General features: G+C 32.0%; 2 protein-coding genes across 2 annotated transcripts; both read left to right on the top strand.

Annotated features, from left to right (window-relative positions):
• The first annotated feature begins 1,445 nt into the window (after positions 1–1,445).
• On the top strand, positions 1,446–20,161 carry LOC120167172 (TMV resistance protein N-like). The gene is made up of 8 exons (XM_039176269.1): positions 1,446–2,007; positions 2,109–3,117; positions 16,794–16,883; positions 17,215–17,255; positions 17,682–17,922; positions 18,046–18,987; positions 19,077–19,826; positions 19,915–20,161. Exons 1-7 carry the CDS (start codon positions 1,520–1,522, stop codon positions 19,635–19,637), a joined length of 3,372 nt encoding a protein of 1,123 aa, XP_039032200.1. The 5' UTR covers positions 1,446–1,519; the 3' UTR covers positions 19,638–19,826; positions 19,915–20,161.
• On the top strand, positions 19,738–21,160 carry LOC120167344 (DUF21 domain-containing protein At1g55930, chloroplastic-like). The gene is made up of 6 exons (XM_039176391.1): positions 19,738–19,826; positions 19,915–19,993; positions 20,132–20,182; positions 20,274–20,351; positions 20,666–20,731; positions 20,962–21,160. The coding sequence occupies exons 1-6, from the start codon at positions 19,738–19,740 to the stop codon at positions 21,112–21,114; spliced, it is 516 nt and encodes a 171-aa protein (XP_039032322.1). The 3' UTR covers positions 21,115–21,160.
• Positions 21,161–21,188: the final 28 nt, after the last annotated feature.

A 21,188-nucleotide genomic window follows, 5' to 3' on the forward strand; every position in this document is an offset into this window, starting at 1 on the left:
AACCCGTAAACATTCAAAGCAATCCTCTCAACTAGAAGAATGTCGTCGTTTCAGTACAAATATTCAACATCATTGTTTCCTTTAACTTATACAGATTTCCATCCAAACAAAGCATATCGCTTTCCATTTTATAACTGTAAAAAATAAAATAATTAAATAAAAAAATTAAAAAATAAATAATACAATAATTAAATAATTAAATAAAATAATAACAAAATATTAAATATAATAAAATATAACTTATAAATAAAATTTGAACAAGGTTTGGTTTTTGAGAGAATTTGAGAGAATTTGGTGTGGATCTTTCTGTAAAGGGTGTTAGATCAGAAATATTATCTCAAAGGGTGTCTGAAACGTAAATATTTAAGGAAAAAGTGATTTTTTGGTAAAATTTTAGCCCGCCGAGATACCCTGGAATCTTTAGGTGATTACAGTAAAAAATACGTTAGATAAAAATAATGTTAAAAGCACGTTAGTTTAAGAATTAAATACTCCCTATAACACTATCCGGACACTTTTTGCCGTAAAAAAAAATGTAATACATATTGTGTATCGAAAATGAAGATATGAATATATCACATGTCGAAAAATATGTAGTACATATTAATGTGAAAATAAAAAATTCTAAAAGTTAAAATAATTTTATATTATAATTTATAATTAAAATAGTCCAAATTGCCGACTTTACGCTCGACTCGAGGCTTAGTCAACAGCGAACAGAAGAAGGCAAAGCAAGCAGTTGTAGTCTGAGCTTCTTGGATTCTTCTGGGAAAACAACTCCATTTCATTTTCGATACAATTTCCACCCCTACAATAATCGTGTTTAAATAGCTTAATAACATTCTATTAATTCTTTTTCTTAAATCATTAATTTTATTCAAAATAAAAAAAATAAAATAATATTTATCCAAATTTTCTTTTAATTATTTACAATATATATATATATTTATAGATGCAACAGTTTAAATTTAAAATTTAGAAAGAAAATAATGTTTTTTTATCATTACATTCAATTTCTTTTAAATATTAATGGGAAAAATAAAAAAAGGTCTAAAAGTTAAAATAATTTTATATTGTAATTTATAATTAAAGTAGTGTCCACCATGTGGGCTTTACACTCGATTTGAGGCTAGTCAACAGTGAACAGAAGAAAGCAAAGGAAGCTTCTTGGATTCTTCCGGGAAAACACCTTCCTTTCCACCACTACACGCTTTCGTCCTTTGGTATTAATAATTATACAGAAATTGCTCAGAAGCCTTTGATTTTGGAAATTGTTGACTTTACGCTCGACTCGAGGCCTAGTCAACAGTGAACAGAAGAAAGCAAAGCAAGCAGTTGTAGTCTCAGCTTCTTGGATTCTTCCGGGAAAACAGCTTCTTGGAAATGTCATATCTTTTTCCTATTTATTGATGCTCATATATTTGGACTCTTCCGAGTTTCTTCCTGCGTTTGAGGCCATCTATATTTCTTTGATTTGAACATCAGATTGAGACACCCTTTTTTCCTCCTCTAATTTGTCATGTTGTCGTTGCCTTCGTCTTCCTCGTCTATTTCCAGACACAAATATGATGTTTTTTTGAGTTTTAGAGGTGAAGATACCCGCAGAAATTTTACAGATCATCTCTATGATGCTCTTCAACGCAGTGGAATCGTCACTTTCAGGGATGACCCGAAGCTGGAGGCCGGCGAAGAGATTGCGCCAGAACTCTTTAAAGCCATTCAACAATCATGGTGTTCGGTAATCGTTTTCTCCAAAACCTACGCCTTTTCAAGTTGGTGTTTGGAGGAGCTTGCTGAGATTGTTAAACAAAAATCGGAAAAAGGTCATAAAGTATTTCCAATTTTCTATGATGTGGATCCGTCAGATTTAAGGAAACAAAAGGATAAAGTTGGAGAAGCATTTGCCAAACACGAAGAGACATACAAGGAAGATCAACACAAGATCCAAAGATGGCGAAATGCTTTGACTGAGGTTTCTAACATCAAGGGATGGCATTTGAATAACAAGTAATTCATTCTTTTCTCTCTTAGTTTGATCATTTACTTCATGGTCACATCTGTTCATTTCTTAAACTGAATAAAAAAACTAAATTTAATTTCTATTGTAGGCATGAATCTAAATTCATTGGAGATATTGTTAAAAAGATCTCAGCAACATTATGTCAAACGTATCCTGTTGTTCATGATAAGTTGGTCGGAATTAGATCCCGTTTGGAGGAGTTGTATTCAAAAATCGATATTGGAGAAGATGATGTCCGTATTATAGGAATATGTGGAATGGGTGGCATTGGTAAAACCACTCTTGCAAGAGTTGTTTACGACCAAATGTCATCTCATTTTGAAGGTAAAAGCTTTCTTGCTGATGTTCGAGAACAATCAAACAAAAAGGGACTTGTTTCTTTACAGAAACAACTTCTTAAAGAAACCTTGTCCGAAGGAGGATTCAATATATTCAATGTTGATAAAGGAAATGCAATCATCAGTCGTAGGTTGTCTTACAAAAAGGTTCTTGTTGTTATCGATGATGTTGATAACAGAAAACATTTGGAACACTTGGTTGGAAGGCGTGATTGGTTCGGTTCAGGCAGTAGGATCATTGTAACAACAAGAGATGAACATCTGCTCCGATCTTATCGAGTCGACTATGTTTATAAGCCTACAACATTGAGTCCCAATGATGCACTTCGGCTTTTTAATTTGAAAGCTTTCGATAGTGAGACGGCGTTGGAAGATGTTTTCATTGAGCTTTCTAAACATGTTGTACATTACGCTGGTGGTCTTCCCTTAGCTCTTGAAGTGTTGGGTTCTTTTTTGTGTGGTAGAGATGCAACTCAATGGAGAAGTGCAATTGAAAGACTTAAACGAGACTCCAACAAAGAAATTCTTGATAGACTTCGAATCAGTTTTGATGGATTGGAAGAAAGGGAAAAGAATATATTTCTTGATATCGCATGCTTCTTCAAGGGGGAGGAGAAAGATTTTGTAACCAAAGTGTTGGATGGTTGTGAGTTTTTCCCAGATATTGGAATCGATGTTCTCGTTAAGAAATCTCTAGTGTCAGTTGAGGGAGACAACAGATTGTGGATGCATGACTTGCTACAAGAAATGGGAAGAAAAATTGTTTTCTCGAAGATTGAGATTGCTCAAAGTTGTTTGCCTCTCAAATTGTGATGGTCTCAAATATCTTTCTAATGAGCTACGGCTTTTAGATTGGAAAGGATTCCCTTTAAGATCTCTGCCCTCAGGCTTTCAACCGGACAACCTTGTTGCACTTCTCTTACAATACAGTCGCATTGAACAACTATGGAAGGGAACCAGAGTAAGAATTCATTCTCTAATTTTAAGATGAATGAATAAAATTTGATTATGATAGAGACAAAAATAACAAGAACGAGCTTTCTTATGTTTTCTCTTTTCTCTCTAATTTATTATTGTTTTCAACAGCCCTTGTACAAGCTGAAAGTGTTAAACCTCAGAGAGTCCCCGAACCTGATCAAGACTCCGGACTTCACAATGGCCCCAGATCTTGAAGTTCTGATCCTGGAAGGTTGTACAAAAATAGTTGATGTTCATCCATCCATAGCAGAGCTTAAGAGGCTTCAAAATTTGAATTTGAGAGGTTGCAAAAGTCTTAGGAATCTTCCAACCAAAATTGGAATGGAATCTCTTCAAGCATTCATTCTTTCGGGTTGCTCAAATCTTCTATGGTTTCCAGAGATTGATTGCAAAATGGAGTGTCTAAAAAATCTTGATCTTTCCGGATGTTATAGAGTTGGATTTTTGCCAGAGAGTTTGCAGCTAGCAGAGTTTTTGGAAGAGCTCGACTTGAGTGAAACGGCCATAACAAAACCACCGTCCTGCATTTTTCGACTTAAAAATCTTAAAGTTTTGTCTTTCAACAGCTGCAAGGGATCTTCATCTAAGTTTCGACAAAATTTGCCTTCTCTCTTCAAAAAATTCCAAAGAGGAAAGACAAATTCAATGGCTCTGATGTTGCCTTCGTTGTCGGGTTTGAGTTCATTGACAGAGCTGAAACTAAGGGACTGCAATCTTTGTGAAGGAGATATTCCTAATGATATTTCTTGTCTATCCTCTTTGGTAATGCTCGATCTCAGCAGTAACAATTTCATCAGCCTACCCGATTCTCTTACTCGACTTTCCAAGCTTGAATATCTTCTATTGATGAATTGCCGGGGGCTGAAATCGTTGCCTGAGCTTCCAACAAGTACAGTAACTGTGAGCATAGATGATTGTGCTTCTCTGGAACTAATTGCTAATCCATCAAAAGTATGCGATTCAAAGGATTGGATGAATATTATAGGTACCAACTGCTACAGATTGGCTGAGAACATCAATGCATTAACATTGCTGAAAAAACATCTCAAGGTTGTTCAATCTCTCTTTTTTGCTCAACAAAATCTCGTACTTAAGAATTTGTGTTTTTAGTTACCAGCGAAAGAGGTTTTATTTTCCAGGCATTTGCAAATTCAAGAGAAAGGATCGATGTTATTATACCTGGACGTGAAATCCCAGAATGGTTCAGCCATCAAAGAGTCGACTCTTCAATCAAGATGCCACTGCCTCTCAATATTCGGAATGATAGTCGATGGATGGGAGTTGCTTTCTGCTGCATTTTTGCCGGTGGTGATTCTTCGGTGAATGAGCGAATCTGGTGTAATGCTGTTATCCGTTGTGGAGAACCTCGACGTCTTGCTAACGTTAGGATTGTTTTAGGGAAAGGATATAATCAGCCCATAAAAAAAGACCACCTTTTTCTTCGTTACTGGGGGCGTGACGTGTTATATCCATATTACTTGGAGAATGAATGTGGTGAAAGTGAAACCGAGAATACATCAACACCGGATTGCTCAAATCAGGAATGCGATGAACTTGAATTGTCATTCAAATATGTTGCTCTTGGTAAAGGTGTTGGGGTGAAGAAATGTGGGGTTGGGATAGTGTATGAGAAAGATTTGGAAGATGTCCAACTTACAACAGAGCAACACATCAATCAAAAGTAGGGCACAAACTGAATGAAGACTCCACTGTTGATGGACACAGAGACAGACATGTTGAGAACCATTAGGTACATGGGAAGAAACGTTTGTTGATTATGCTGACTTTCTAATCACCACTCTCGTCTTACTAATTCTTTGCGTAAATTGTCTATTTGGTATCTCATCTATTTTTCTAATTTTGTTTTGATAGTCCAACTACTATATTTAATTGTATATATAAACATAAAATTCAATATAAATTGAATTATTTATTTAATTGTATATATAAAACTAGTGGTCTTTTTGTCATTCAATTATTTTCTCCGTTTAGTTTTGGTTTAATTTCATTTTTTTAATTAACAATCGACATTCAATCTATTAACTGGTTAATTCATATGGCGACGATTGTCCCAATCTAATATGCTCCAATTGTAATTGTTATGATTCGAATTCCTGATCTTGCCTAAAGAACTTAATGCTTATCCTACCAAACGAACTGGTTGATGGTAGATTTAATTTTATTGCTTCTGAAGAAGTTTCAAAAAATTTTTAGAGACGATCCGATTATTAATTTTGTATATTTTCTTTAATAATCGTGTTTAATTTATTAAATAGTTTGATAACATTCTATTAATTCTAATATATTCATCTATTCATAGTTTTTTTTCTCACCATATATCTTTTGGTTTATTTTTCTCACCATATTTATATAATACATTAAATAATATTCTTATATATACTTAGTATTATTTAAGAGTTTGATTGCAGTTAGTGTTAATCGAATACGTTCAATTGCGAAAAACTATAAGTAAATGTATTATTAGATACTTATTATTATAAATTATTACAGAAAAAAATGTGAAAAAAAGGCAAAAGAGTAACTTTTACTCTTCTAGTAGGCTCAATTTATCATTTTCGCTCTTATCGTATTTCCACATCAATTTAGTATTTAAAGTTGTTTAATTGCATCATTCTATATCATACTCCTAATTTAAAACCCTAAATTGATAATCACAAACCCTAAATCATAATCTCATAACCTTTAAACCCTAACCTTCAACCTTAATTTTTAACTTTAAACCCTCAATTTAGGGTTTTAAGTGTAGGATAGGATATATAATAATGCAATTAAGTAATTTAGAGAGCTAAATTGATGCGAAAATATGATAGGGGCGAAAATGATAAATTAGGTCTACTACAAGGGCAAAAGTGACCATTTTTCCCAAAAAAAACAAATTGTTTAACTGAGTATCTATGTAAATATGAAACCGTTATAAAAGAATATCAATATTGAAAAAAAATAATAAATTTATGTATTAATATGGAAAAAGGTTAAAGCATTTTAAAAATTAATTTACATATCATCAACTTTTTTAAATAGCCTAAAATATTATAAAATAATATTTTTTTAATTTTTTAATTATTAAATATATATATATATATATTTATATTTATAGACAAAAATGTTTAAATTTTAAAAAAAAATTTATATTTTTTATCATTAAATTCAATTTCTTTTGAATATTAATGGAAAAAAATTAAAAAAATAGCCTAAAAGTTAAAATAATTTTATATGGTAATTTATAATTAAAGTAGTGTCAGATTATACCATTCATCACTAAACTTTACTCTCTCTCCTATTTCACTTATTGTACTTTCAAAATTTTCAATTTACTCACTGGACTTTATAGATTGATTTTTTTGGTCACTTAACGATGACATAGATTATTTTATTATTATTTTCATATGATGTGCCAATTTTATTAATATTTTAATATAAAATATGATTAAAATAAAAAAAATAAGTTTAAAAGTCTAAATTATACCCTTAAATTTTAGATTCAAACCCTAAATTCCCAAATTATATCCTAAACCTTAATCCTCAAATTACAATCCCACTCACCCTCACCCTTGACAGGTTCACTCTCTCACCGAGGACGGTGGCTCACCGACGACATCATCGGTGGCTCATCGATGACCTCACCGGTGGCTCATTAACGGTGGCTTAAAGGTAAAGTCACTACAGCAAAACAGGTTTTTCGTGGCGTTTTTAGTCATATAACGGCGTTTTTAAGTGCTGCTAAAAACCTTTGTGGTTCAAAAACAAACGGCGCAAAAAGTGCCACTAACCAAAATATCAAAAGGTAGCGGCGTTTGTCGTTTGTCGCTAAAGGTTATGATATTTAACGGCGTTTTTTTACAAACGTCGCTATTTATCTTTTCTTTTGTGGCATTTTATCCCAAAAAGCCGCTAACTGTTCTGGCATATAGTGGCGTTTGTTCCAAAAAATACCACTAAATTTTATGTCATATAGTGACGTTTGTGAATGTAAAATGCCGCTATTGACTACATATATAGTGGCGTTTTCTATATAAACGCCACTAAAGATCTAGATCTGTGGCGTTTTTCAAAAACGACGATATTGACTATGTATTTAGTGGCGTTGTTTTATACAAACACCGCGAATTAAAAATAATTTTTCAAATGTTGTTTTCTACTCTTTTGTTACCCAAATTTAAAATTTTAACTTGTAGGATTATCCAATAAACTTGACATGCATAACAACAAACTTAAAATCCATAACAAGAAACTTGAAATCCATAATAATAAATCAAAGTTTACTTTAACGTAAAATATAATGTAGTTCAACATTGTTAACTAGAATAAACAATAATAACACCTAAGATGGTGGACTCTGGGGTTGTTTTTGTCGTATCATCTACATCATAACTTGAAGTTAATTTTAAAAGTCTTCACATTTTTTCTGATATGATGCTTCTCTCTCTGCTTCCCTTGCTTCAGTTTCGACACCATTTCGATATTCGTCGCTTACCATTGACAAATCCACCCAACTCTTATCCATTTCATATTTATGGATTATCAATTTCAAATGTTAATTGCTAATATTATAGAGAAAGTAAGCAACTAAACATAAGCATTATATTTAATTTCACAATTGAGAACATATCACAACAAACTAAAACTCACAACCAATGTATCAAATAATTATCAAATAAATTACGACAAAAACTAATTCTTTGTCTTGGCTCAAAATTAAATGTGTTGTGATAAATGAAACACAAAATAAAATTATACTTTAACTTACTTTCTGTGTTGATGTAGTAGTATACATTCTTTTTTAAATTCGAATTTTGTTTAATTAATTAATTATTTTATTTATTATATTCGTTTTAAAACTTTACTTATATTTATCTTATATGAAATTCTTATATTATTAATACATATATATTTATTTTAAAAAAAATATTTTTGAATCCATTTATAAATTTTATTCGATTAACTATTTAAAAAATATTTATAGATGGATATATCAATGATTATAATCAATTGTGAAAGCAATGGGGAAGATAATGGTCACATGGATACACGCCTGATTTCGAGGGCTCTTGTACTACAACCGTACATGTATGTAACAAGCTGCAATAGCTTGGTATTTTTTTTTCATCATTTGAATAGAATTATAGGTTTTATTTAGTGAAAATATGTTTTACTTTATGTTATTAAAATTGTTGCATTTTAAAATAGTAATTGCAATAGATATATAAAAAGTAAAAGTTTTTCAATTCTTCTATGTCAAACAGTTGATCATAAACTTTTCAATAAATTTAATATTACATTTTTAAGAATTAAAAACTTAGGGTTTAGAGTTTAGAATTTAGAGTTTAAGATTTATGATTTTTTTAAAAACTTTTTAATAAATTTAATATTATATTTTTAAGATGTTTATGTTTAATTATAATGTTAAAAATTTATCTCCATGTTCTAAAAAAGCTGTAAATAGTCTCTCCTACTTTCAAAATGGTGTATAAAGGGTTCACTAAGGAAAATTTAAGGGTAGGTATAGTATCATTTGAGCTAGCTTTTGTGTTATTGGGATATTTATATTAAGTTACAAGTCTTGGGGTTATGTCTTTTGATATAAAGAGAAAAAAATATACTTAGATACACCTGAACATTGCTTTCGTTCCTTAAAATCTACCTAGCCTTGTCACATAGCTGCTTAATCTAATTTATGGAGTTAAAAAAATCAAAATAAGAACAGATAAACAATGAATTCAACAAAATATCTAAACAATACACACACAAAATGGATCAATGAAAAAGAAACCAAATACCTCGTACCTTTGGGTAAACGGCAAAACGTGTGAATCAGCAGATTCGGCGAATCAGCAGATTCAGCGAAGAGAAAGTGAGATCGGCGAAGAGAAAGTGAAATCAACGAAGAAACAGCAGATTCGACGAAGAGAAAGTAAGATCGACGAAGCAGCAGCAGATGGGTTTAGGTAAACGGCGGGAATGAAAAAATAGGTGAAGGGAAAAAAAATGAAAAAGGGTTAAGAGGCACGGGACTTAGAAACTGTAAAGTTACGGCGTTTGTAAATACAAATGCCACTAATTTACTGATAAATTGCGGCGTTTATTCTAAAAACACTATTACAGTATGAATCTCTTGCGACTTTTTTTCAAAAACGCCATTATATATGTGTCTTATTACGGCGTTTGTATAAAAATGTCACTAAATTACGAGTATTTAGCGGCATTTGTATAAAAACACCACTAAACGCCGTTAAAGACTGTACTTTAATGGTGTTTGTATAAAAACGCCACTAAAGTACATGTATTTAGCGGCGTTTGTGCTTAAAACACCACGATATGCATAAAATTAGTGGCGTTTATCAAAACGCCGTGAAATTTTTTATTTCGTGACATTTGTTTTAAAAATGTCGCGATAACAATAAAGTTATCGACGGTTGTTCAAAAAACACTGCTATAAACGCATTTTGCTGTAGTGAGTGTCCGCCTTTAATCTATTTTTCCCAACACAACTAGTTCATAGATTGTTTTCATTGTCTTTCTCTTCCCAAGTCCCTTCATCCGGTAAACCTCCATTGTCTTAGAAAAGGAAGTGAAATCAAGGGTTCCAACAATATTACCATAAACCAATCAAGGGTTCTCCTCATCCAAGGTGAGTGTTGTCATCGAGGGTGAGGTGAGAATTTTAATTTAGGGTTTAGGATTTTGGGTATAATTTGATGATTTAGGGTTTTGTGTATAATTTAATATTTTTAAATTTTATTTTTATTGTAATCCTATATAAAATAAAAATATTACATTTCATATGAAAAAATAATAAAATAATTCATGTCATCGTTGAGTGACCAAAAAAATCCAATATATAAAGTTCAGTGAGTAAATTGAAAAATTAAAAGTACATTGAGTGCCTAGGAAAGAGAGTAAAATTTAGTGATGAATGGTGTAGTTTACCCTTAAAGTAGTCCACCTTGTTGACTTTACGCTCGACTCAAGGCCAAGTCAACGGGCAGTTATGCGGTGCGGCGCCTTAGTATACGGCTAAAATAAGGCGCTATCGGTTTTGTTATTATTTTAAATAACAAAACCGGTAAAAAGATAACTTAAAACATTATTATTTTTACCGATTCTAATTACCTATATAGGTAAACGCGGTAGAAAAAATCCGGTCAAAAAATAATGTTTTCGGTAAAACGCTACCTATAACATTATTTTTTTGAACGGATTTTTTCTACCGCGTGTACCTATATAGGTAACTAGAACATGTAAAAATAATAATATTTTCGATCATTTTTTTACCGATTTTGTTATTATTTTGATTTTATTATTTAAAATAATAATAAAACCGAAAACATTTTATTTTAACCGTACACTAAAACGCCGCACGTGAGCGTTTCCCACGTCAATAGTGAACAAAATAAAGCAAATGAAGCAATTGTAGTCTCAGCTTCTTGGATTCTTCTGGGAAAACACAATTCCAAGCATCTAAGATCATTTTAAACCATTCACATATTAAACTAACAAATTTTTAACATCTCTCCATAATACCCCTTCATAGCCATAACTTTCAATTAAGTCCTCCCCTAATCATTTCCAATCAATTTTCATAGTTGTTATGCTTCCATAATGCTCGTAAAGTTAGATTACAACCTTATCTCAATCAAATTCATCTTTCTCTTCAACCACCATAAATACCCACTTCACCATTTAAGCATGAAACAATGAAATACATATACCAATTCGCAGAGAATTAAGTGTAGAACATTTTCCTATTTCACACTTTAGTCCAAATTCTTACTAAAATGGATCAAAAATGAAAAATAAAAACTTGCTCACCTTTGGCTATGTAGTCACGGCAAAATGGAGAAGATGGGTTGAGATCACTTGAAATTTTTCACAAAATATCTCTTTAAAAACCCAATTTAAAATGAATTAAAATTCATTTTAGTCAAAAAGTCAAAATTACCCTGAATGAATCCTAATTTTTACAACCATGTCATCCTTTTATCTCCATTTTAATGTCATTAAATAAATATTAAAATCTCATATATCAATTTCCATCTTTGCCCTTTCAATTTTTCAAAAAAATAATTTAGTCACTAAATTTCACTATCCCACTTTAACATGAAAATTCCTCCAAATTTCAATAATTCACATCAAATTCCACTAATTAAAAATATCGATATAACATTTCTATCCCCAAACTATCTTCCTTCAAATTTTTGCAGACTTCTGATTTGATCCGGTTATCTAAATATTTTACCGATCTTTATCGCTTAATAAACTTTTATACAAACTTCAAATCAAAATTCTAAAACCCACTAAAATTTTATTCTTGGGCTGAAATAATCAATTATAGTCCCAAAATATAACTTCTAAAAATTTATATTTTAGTCACTAAACTTTTACAAATTTACACTTTGATTCCAAAACTTTCAAAATTTACTTTCCAGTCACCAGTCTAAAATTTGGGATATTACAACAAGAATCATGCTAAATGCTTCTTGAATGATTATGTCCTGATTCTGCTTGATGTTGCTTAATTTAGAAATGTTTGTTGAATGCTTGATTCTATAATTAAAGTCATAAATATTTGACATTGTTGGCCATCATATACCCTTTGGCTTTATCACTGACTGGATGCTTGTTGAATGCATAAGTGTTGAATGTTGAATTGATGCAATGTTGTTTGTTGTTGCTTGCTGCTGCCTTGTAAATTATTGTTGGTATGACTGGAATAAATTGTTGTAACTTGTAAAAAAAATTTAAATTGTTGCTCATGTTAAATTATGTTAGTGACATTTCGGCCTTTAAAGCTTAAAAGTTGCCCTTAATTTAATAATGTTGGCAGCATTTAGATATTTTGAGATAAAAGTTCGATGAAAAAATTTTATGGTAGCAAAGTAAGGCTTTTAGCCTTATAAAACATTTGTTTAAATTTTTAAATTTAACACATTTGTTTTTGTTCATTTTATTGTAATTTTATTATATTGAATTGTTATAAGTTTTATATTATTCAAATTTTTAATCTCATGTTATTCAAATTTTAATATCAAATAAATTCATCTTTTACATTATCTTTTATATATTCTCAAATTTTAAGATGAATTATATTTACATTATTAATTAATTATTACATAAAACATAAATTAAACTAATAAATATTTAAATTAATTATTTAATTAATCATGTTCAATAAATAAATTATTTTCACTATTAATGATTATAATTTATTTAATTATTCATATTCAATACCAATAAATTATTTTAATTTGTAATGATTATAATTAATTTAATTAATCACATTCAATAAATAAATTACTTAACAAAATTAATTTAATTATTATAATTAAGATTAATAATATAAGAAACATCATTAATATAATAAGTAAATTTATTAATTTAATTATCATAATTAATAATTTATTATAACATTTAAAAAGTAATCATATTAATTAACATGATTTATTATAAACTCAAAATCTCAACTTCATCAAAATCTTATAATTTCATCATGGTAATTTATAATTCAGGTAAATATCAAGTCAGATAAATATCAGACCAGTTCAATAATAAGTCAAATCATTTACAGGTTAGTCAATTACAGGTCAGGTTGAAAACAGGTCGGGTAATACCAGTTATTTACCAGGTTAATCTCGGGTTCAAGTTCATATCAGTTGGATGCAGGTCGAGTTTAGTTATCATATTTTTTGTTCAATTTGGGTTCATGTCGTTCTTAGATTAGGTGCAGGTCGGGTTCATATCCACAATTTTCAGGTCCAACTTGGGTTTAGGTCAACACCAGTTCCGACTCGAGTCAGTTTCAAATCACCACTGCTCAGGTCACAAACAGTTTTTACTCGAGTCGGTTTCATTCAGTTTTACAGGTCGAGTCAACTTTTTACATCCTAATTGCAGTTAGTGTTAATCGAATACACTTAATTGAGAAAAATTATAAATCAATGTATTATTAGATAATTGTGATTATAAATTAAGTACATAAAAAATGTGAAAAAAGCAAAAGAGTAACTTTTACCCCTGTAGTAAACTTAATTTATCATTTTTACCCCTATTGTATTTCCACATTGACTTAACCCTTAAAGTTGTTTAATTGAATCATTTTATACCTTACTCCTAACTTAAAATCCTAAATTGATAACTTTAAACCCTAAACCATAACCTCATAACCTTTAAACCTTATTTTTAACTTTAAACATTTAATTTAGGGTTTTAAGTGAGAGTTAGGGTATGAAATGATACAATTAAGTAATTTAGAGGATTAAATTGATGCGAAAATATGATAGGGACGCAAATGATAAAATTAGGTCTACTACAGAGGAAAAAAGGTAAAGTACCCGCCTTTAATCTATTTTGCCCAATACAACTAGTTTATAGATTGTTTTCGTTGCCTTTCTCTTCCCAAGTCCCTTCATCTAACAAACCTTCATTGTTTTTTTGAAAAGGAAGTGCAATCAAGGGTTCCAACAATATTACAATAAACCAATCAAGGGTTCTCCTCATCTAAGGTGAGTGATGTCATCGAGGGTGAGGGTGAGGGTGAGGGTGAGAATTTTAATTTAGGGTTTAACATTTAGGGGGCGTTTGGATGGGGGAATGTGAGATTCTCATGGGAATGAAATCCACATTCCCCCGTTTGGTTAGACTGAGAATCTCATTCCCGGTAATGTAAGATTACCAATAGTGAATTTTTTTGGGTATATTATCGGGAATGTCATTACCTCTATTTCCTTAGGTATTGTTGGATTACCGGCGTTTTGGGCTAAAATGCCCTTAATTTTTTTTTTCAAAAATATCCTTCTTCTGTCATTGAATAATAAAAAATCTACTAAGGTTAAATTACAAAATTATCCTTAAACTATTTTAGATTTACAAAAAAAGTCTATAATTAAAATTTTATATGAAGTTCAGGGGTTAAAATAAAATTTTACCTTTTCATTAAACCTTTTTATATTTTTAATTTTGTAAAAAAATTATATAAATTTTATGAATTTAAATTTTTTAAAGAAAATATATAAATATTTTCCAACTTGTTAAAAAAATAAATATATAATAAGGACAATTTGGTCAAATATACATTCCAACAATCCTTATTCCTTTAACCAAACACGGTAATCTTACATTCCTGCTAAGCCAACCAAACACAAAATACAACATTCCCAGTAATCCTATTCCCTGGTAATCTTACATTCTCACTGATAATCTTACATTCTGTGAACCAAACGCACCTATAGGGTATAACTTGGTGATTTAGGATTTTGTGTATAATTTAATATTTTAAATTTTATTTTATTGTAATCCTATATAATATTAAAAAATTAATAAAAATATTACATTTTATATGAAAAAACAATAAAATAATTATTTTCATCATTGAGTGATCAAAAAAAATTAATCTATAAAGTTTAGTGAGTAAATTGAAAATATTGAAGGTACAACAAATGAAATAGGAAAGAGAATAAATTAAGTGACGAATTGTGTAGTTTACCCTTAAAGTAGTCCACCACGTCGACTTTACGCTCTACTCGAGGCGTATTCAATGGTGAACAGAAGAAAGCAAAGGAAGCAGCTGTAGTCTCAGCTTCTTGGATTCTTCCGGGAAAACACTTCATTTCATTTCCGATCCAATTTCCACCACTACACGCTTTCTTCCTTTGGTATTAATAATTATACAGAAATTGCTCCGAAACCTTTGTTTTTGGAAATTTGATCTCCTTTTCTCTTCATTCTTGCTCTTTTACTTGGACTGTTCCTAGTTGCTTCCTGGGTTTTAGGCCATCTATATGTATATATATACTGATTTTGAACATCGGATTGAGACATCCTTTTCTTCCTCCTATAATTCTCCATGTTGTCGTTACCTTCGTCTTCCTCGTCTATTTCCAGCCACAAATATGATGTTTTCTTGAGTTTTAGAGGTGAAGATACCCGCAGAAGTTTTACAGATCATCTCTATGATGCTCTTCAACGCAGTGGAATCGTCACTTTCAGGGATGACCCGAAGCTGGAGGCCGGCGAAGAGATTGCCCCAGAACTCTTTAAAGCCATTCAACAATCATGGTGCTCGGTAATCGTTTTCTCCAAAACCTACGCCTTTTCAAGTTGGTGTTTGGAGGAGCTTGCTGAGATTGTTAAACAAAAATTGGAGAAAAGTCTTAAAATATTTCCAATTTTCTATGATGTGGATCCGTCTGATTTAAGGAAACAAAAGGATAAAGTTGGAGAAGCATTTGCCAAACACGAAGAGACATACAAGGAAGATCAACACAAGATCCAAAGATGGCGAAATGCTTTGACTGAGGTTTCTAACATCAAGGGATGGCATTTGAATAACAAGTAATTCATTCTTTTCTTTTTTGTTTGATCATTTATTTCATTGTCATATATGTTAATTTCTTAAATGAATAAAAAAAACTAAATTTAATTTCTATTGTAGGCATGAATCTGAATTCATTGGAGATATTGTTAAAAAGATCTCAGCAAAATTATGTCAAACATATCCGATTGTTCATAATAAGTTGGTTGGCATTAGTTACCGTTTGGAGGAGTTGTATTCAAAAATCGATGTAGGAGAAGATGATGTCCGTATTATAGGAATATGTGGAATGGGTGGCATCGGTAAAACCACTCTTGCAAGAGTTGTTTACGACCAAATGTCATCTCATTTTGAAGGTAAAAGCTTTCTTGCTGATGTTCGAGAAGTTTCAAACAAATTGGGACTTGTTTATTTCCAGAAACAACTTCTTACTCAAACCTTGTTCGAAGAAGGATTCAATATATTCGATGTTGATCAAGGAAATGTAATCATCAGTCATAGGTTGTCTCACAAAAAGGTTCTTGTTGTTATCGATGATGTTGATAACAGAAAACACTTGGAACACTTGGTTGGAAGGCGGGATTGGTTCGGTTCAGGCAGTAGGATCATTGTAACAACAAGAGATGAACATCTGCTCCGATCTTATCGAGTCGATTATGTGTATAAGCCTACAACATTGAGTCCCAATGATGCACTTCGGCTTTTTAATTTGAGAGCTTTCGATAGTGAGACAGTGTTCGAAGATGTTTTCATTGAGCTTTCTGAACATGTTGTAAGTTATGCCGGCGGTCTTCCCTTAGCTCTTGAAGTGTTGGGTTCTTTTTTGTGTGGTAGAGATGCAACTCAATGGAGAAGTGCAATTGAAAGACTTAAACGAGATTCTAACAAAGAAATTCTTGATAGACTTCGAATCAGTTTTGATGGATTGGAAGAAAGGGAGAAGAATATATTTCTTGATATCGCATGCTTCTTCAATGGGGAGGAGAAAGATTTTGTAACCAAGGTGTTGGATGGTTGTGAGTTTTTCCCAGATATTGGAATCGATGTTCTCGTTAAGAAATCCCTAGTGGCAGTTGATGAAGACAACAAATTATGGATACATGACTTGCTACAAGATATGGGAAGAAAAATTGTTTGGGAAAAATCTATTGATGAACCTGGAAAGCGATGCAGATTGTGGGATGAAAGGGACATCCAACATGTTCTAACAAGAAAAACTGTAAGTCATTCAATAAAACTAAGTCTTCCTATGTACAAAAATATACATAATATTTTTAATATTTGATCGAGTAGGAGGAATATTGCAAACTATGTCATTTAAAATATTTTTAGTTGATTATAAAATGTTAATAAGGATTTGAATAAGTATATAATTTCAGTAAATCACTCTCATTGGAAAATGTTATAATTTGTTTAAAGTGATTTATTTACTATATTCCGATCAAAAGATTATCGTAATGTTAAACATAGGTGTAAATTGTCAAAAGTTTCATCATGCAGTTTAAACCATTCATTCTGTCTTCTTATACTCTGTTCTTGATTACTTGTAGGCCACGGAACTGATTGAAGCCATGATCATCGACAATCGAAGGTAGGAAAACATTTATTCGCGTTTATCAATGTATGTTTCAGTGTAGTCTATAACATATCGTCAAAAGCTTTCAAAAATAAATCCAACTGATTTGAGTTTTACTAATCTGTCATCATTTGGTCTAGTAGCAATGTGTGTTAGGGCGCAAAATAATTCCAGTTTGTTAGCTTAGGTAATTTGAACTCAGATTTAAGGGTTAGATATATATATATGTGTTTTACATGTGCATTGATTTTAATGTTTTTCCATGTATTCGAAGAGTTCTTAAAATATCATATAACAATACTCTTATTAGAATATGCGTCAGATACAAGTATCAAACACAGATGATTGAAAACACAGTGATGGAGCAACATAGCTTTTAGGTATTGGATTTGTTTTTGCATAGTTTGAAGCTCATTTTTTTGTTTTTCTCATGGTTATCAGGGAATCGAACAAGACTCTCAATTTGAGTGTCGATGCCTTCTTGAAGATGAAAAGATTGAGATTGCTCAAAGTTCTTTGCTTCTCAAATTGTGATGGTCTCAAATATCTTTCTAATGAGCTACGGCTTTTAGATTGGAAAGGATTTCCTTTAAGATCTCTGCCCTCTGGCTTTCAACCGGACAACCTTGTTGCACTGCTCTTACAATACAGTCGCATTGAACAACTATGGAAGGGAAACAGAGTAAGAATTAATTCTATTTTTAAGATGAATGATTAAAATTTGATTATGATAGAGACAAAAATAACAAGAATGAGCTTTCTTATGTTTTCTCGTTTCTCTCTAATATCTTATTGTTTTCAACAGCCCTTGTACAAGTTGAAAGTGTTAAACCTCACAGGGTCCCCGAACCTGATCAAGACTCCGGACTTCACAATGACCCCAGATCTTGAAGTTCTGATCCTGGAAGGTTGTACAAAAATAGTTGATGTTCATCCATCCATAGCAGAGCTTAAGAGGCTTCAAAGTTTGAATTTGAGTGGCTGCAAACGTCTTAGGAATCTTCCAACCAAAATTGGAATGGAATCTCTTCAAACATTCATTCTTTCGGGTTGTTCAAATCTTCTTTGGTTTCCAGAGATTGATTGCAAAATGGATTGTCTAAAAACTCTTGATCTTTCCGGATGTTATAGAGTTGGATTTTTGCCAGAGAGTTTGCAGCTAGCAGAGTTTTTGGAAGAGCTTGACTTGAGTGAAACGGCCATAACAAAACCACCGTCCTTCATTTTTCGACTTAAAAATCTTAAATTTCTGTCTTTCAATGGGTGCAAGAGATCTTCATATAAGTTTCGAAAAAATCTACCTTCTCTCTTCAAAAACTTCCAAAGAGGAAAGACAAATTCAATGGCTCTGATGTTGCCTTCGTTGTCGGGTTTGAGTTCATTGACAAAGCTGAAACTAAGGGACTGCAATCTTTGTGAAGGAGATATTCCTACTGATATTTATTGTCTATCCTCTTTGGTAATCCTCAATCTCAGCAGTAACAATTTCATCAGCCTACCTGATTCTCTTACTCGACTTTCCAAGCTTAAAAATCTTCAATTGATGAATTGTCGGCGGCTGAAATCATTGCCTGAGCTTCCAACAAGTACAGTAAATTTGAGCTTAGATGATTGTGCTTCTCTGGAACTAATTGCTAATCCATCAAAAATATGCAATTCAAGTTATTTTTGGCAGATTATAGGTACCAACTGCCACAGATTGGCTGAGAACATCAATGCATTAACATTGCTGAAAAAACATCTCAAGGTTGTTCAATCTCTCTTTTTTGCTTAACTAAATCTCGTAATTAAGAATTTGTGTTTTTAGTTACCAGCAAAGGGTGTTTTATTTTCCAGGTATTTGCACATTCAAGAGAAAAATTCGATGTTATTATACCAGGAAGTGAAATCCCGGAATGGTTCAGCCATCAAAGAGTCGACTCTTCAATCAAGATGCCACTGCCTCTCAATATTTGGAATGATAGTCAATGGATGGGAGTTGCTCTCTGCTGCATTTTTGCCGGTGGTGATTCTTCGGGGGATGAGGAAATCTGGTGTAATTCTGTTATCCATTGTGGAGAACCTCGACGTTTTGGTGAGGTTCCCATTCATTTAGGGAAAAGTTTTAATCAGCCCATAAAAAATGACCACTTTTTTCTTCGTTACTTGGGGCGTGACGTGTTATATCCATATTCCTTGGAGAATGAATGTGGTGAAAGTGAAACCGAGAATACATCAACACCGGATTGCTCAAATCAGGAATGCTATGAACTTGAATTGTCATTCAAATATGTTGCTCTTGGTAAAGGTGTTGGGGTGAAGAAATGTGGGGTTCGGATAGTGTATGAGAAAGATTTGGAAGATGTCCAACTTACAACAGAGCAACACATCAATCAAAGTAGGGTACAAATTGAATGAAGACTCCACTATTGATGGACACAGAGACAGACATGTTAAGAACCATTAGGTACAAATTGAAAATGTATTAGAGATAAAAGATACCCATGTTCGAGAGGTGATGACACCTCTTGTTGATGTAGTCGCAATCGATGCAAGTTCAACTCTTGTTGAGTTCCACAATTTGTGGGTGATTCATCAATATTCAAGGTAGATAAGCTTAGCAGTTAGTAATTCATCTTTTAGCTGTTTTTCCTTGCAAAACAAGCTAAGAGATTTGTTGAACTCATTTTCTCAGGGTGCCTGCTTTTGAGCAGCGGATTGACAATATAGTAGGTATAGCATATGCTTTGGACCTACTAGATTATGTTCCAAAGGTGAGACGATTTCTGCTCATAATATTTTTATAATATTTTTTCTTTATTTCATTGGTAAGTCTTTGCTTATTGATGCATGCAACAATATCATATTGTGCAGAATTATGATCTGTTTGATTTTGAAGGGTGAACTGCTAGAAAGTACTACTGTGGCAGATATGGCTCATAAACCTGCATACTTCATGCCCGGTAATTCTGTTGGTTTCATACTTTGCAACATGTGCCTATAGGTTATATTCTGAGAAGCCATTACATTTAGTATTCTCAATTTGTTTTGCAGATTCAATGTCAGTCTGGAATCTCCTTAGAGAGTTTCGAATCAGGAAGGTTCACATGGCTGTTGTTCTTAATGAATATGGTAAAACAGTTGGGGTGTGCGGTCTACCTAATTTTGGATGATTTTGTATTTACTTTTCTACTCTTGAATGTTTCTTATCTGTTCAGAGTTTTTGCTAAAGACGCAGTTTTCATGTTTTATGTGGCATTATTTGATTTGTATGGCATAACTTAACCGGATTGCTATACGACATTAATATGAGATTGAAAAAGTTTCTGCAGTTCGAAAAGTTGAATGAGTTGCCACAGATTCCTTTGTTAAAGACTACTACGATTAGTAGCGCATTTCTTCTTGTCTCTCCTTTTTTAATTATTAGTTTTGATTTTTATGAACAGATAGTCACCTTGGAAGATGTGGTTGAGGAGATTGTTGGTGAAATTTTCGATGAAAATGATTCAAAAGTAAGGCTTGCGACGCCTTTGACGACTTCATTATTAACTTTGTTCCTTTGCTATAAACTTTGTACTCCTAATTATATAGATTTATTCAAAATGCTGCTTTTCATTATTCCGCAATTAGTGAAGCTTGCTTAAGAAATCCAACATCAGTCAAGACGATTGTTACACCTCAAAATCTCTACTCAATGATTAATATAGCTCGGTTCTTATATTTTCGTTTCCTGCTATAACAGGGGGAGATCCAGAAGAAAACCGGCTATATCGTAATTCGAGCAGAGGGTATCTTTGATGTTGATGCTAATACATCTATTGACCAACTTTCCGAAGATCTAAACATCAAAATTCCAGAGGTATATTACTTTTATAACTCATTATTATTGATATAATCCTCGTGCATAAATTTCATTTTATTTGTTAGCTTCTGCTAGTTTAGTAAATATATAATCCTCTGTTTTTGGAA

Source organism: Hibiscus syriacus, unplaced genomic scaffold (assembly GCF_006381635.1).
Source record: "Hibiscus syriacus cultivar Baekdansim isolate YM2019G1 unplaced genomic scaffold, ASM638163v2 tig00111671_pilon, whole genome shotgun sequence".
Classification (NCBI taxonomy): domain Eukaryota; kingdom Viridiplantae; phylum Streptophyta; class Magnoliopsida; order Malvales; family Malvaceae; genus Hibiscus; species Hibiscus syriacus.

Excerpts from the sequence above, each read along its gene's own strand:
- LOC120167172 (XM_039176269.1), top strand. The coding sequence starts at position 1,520 with ATGTTGTCGTTGCCTTCGTCTTCCTCGTCTATTTCCAGACACAAATAT. Across the intron at positions 3,118-16,793 it reads TACAAGAAATGGGAAGAAAA|ATTGTTTGGGAAAAATCTAT; the intron begins ATTGTTTTCTCG and ends ATGGGAAGAAAA. Across the intron at positions 18,988-19,076 it reads TGCTGAAAAAACATCTCAAG|GTATTTGCACATTCAAGAGA; the intron begins GTTGTTCAATCT and ends TTTATTTTCCAG.
- LOC120167344 (XM_039176391.1), top strand. The coding sequence starts at position 19,738 with ATGACACCTCTTGTTGATGTAGTCGCAATCGATGCAAGTTCAACTCTT. Across the intron at positions 20,183-20,273 it reads ACCTGCATACTTCATGCCCG|ATTCAATGTCAGTCTGGAAT; the intron begins GTAATTCTGTTG and ends TTTGTTTTGCAG. Across the intron at positions 20,732-20,961 it reads TCGATGAAAATGATTCAAAA|GGGGAGATCCAGAAGAAAAC; the intron begins GTAAGGCTTGCG and ends CTGCTATAACAG.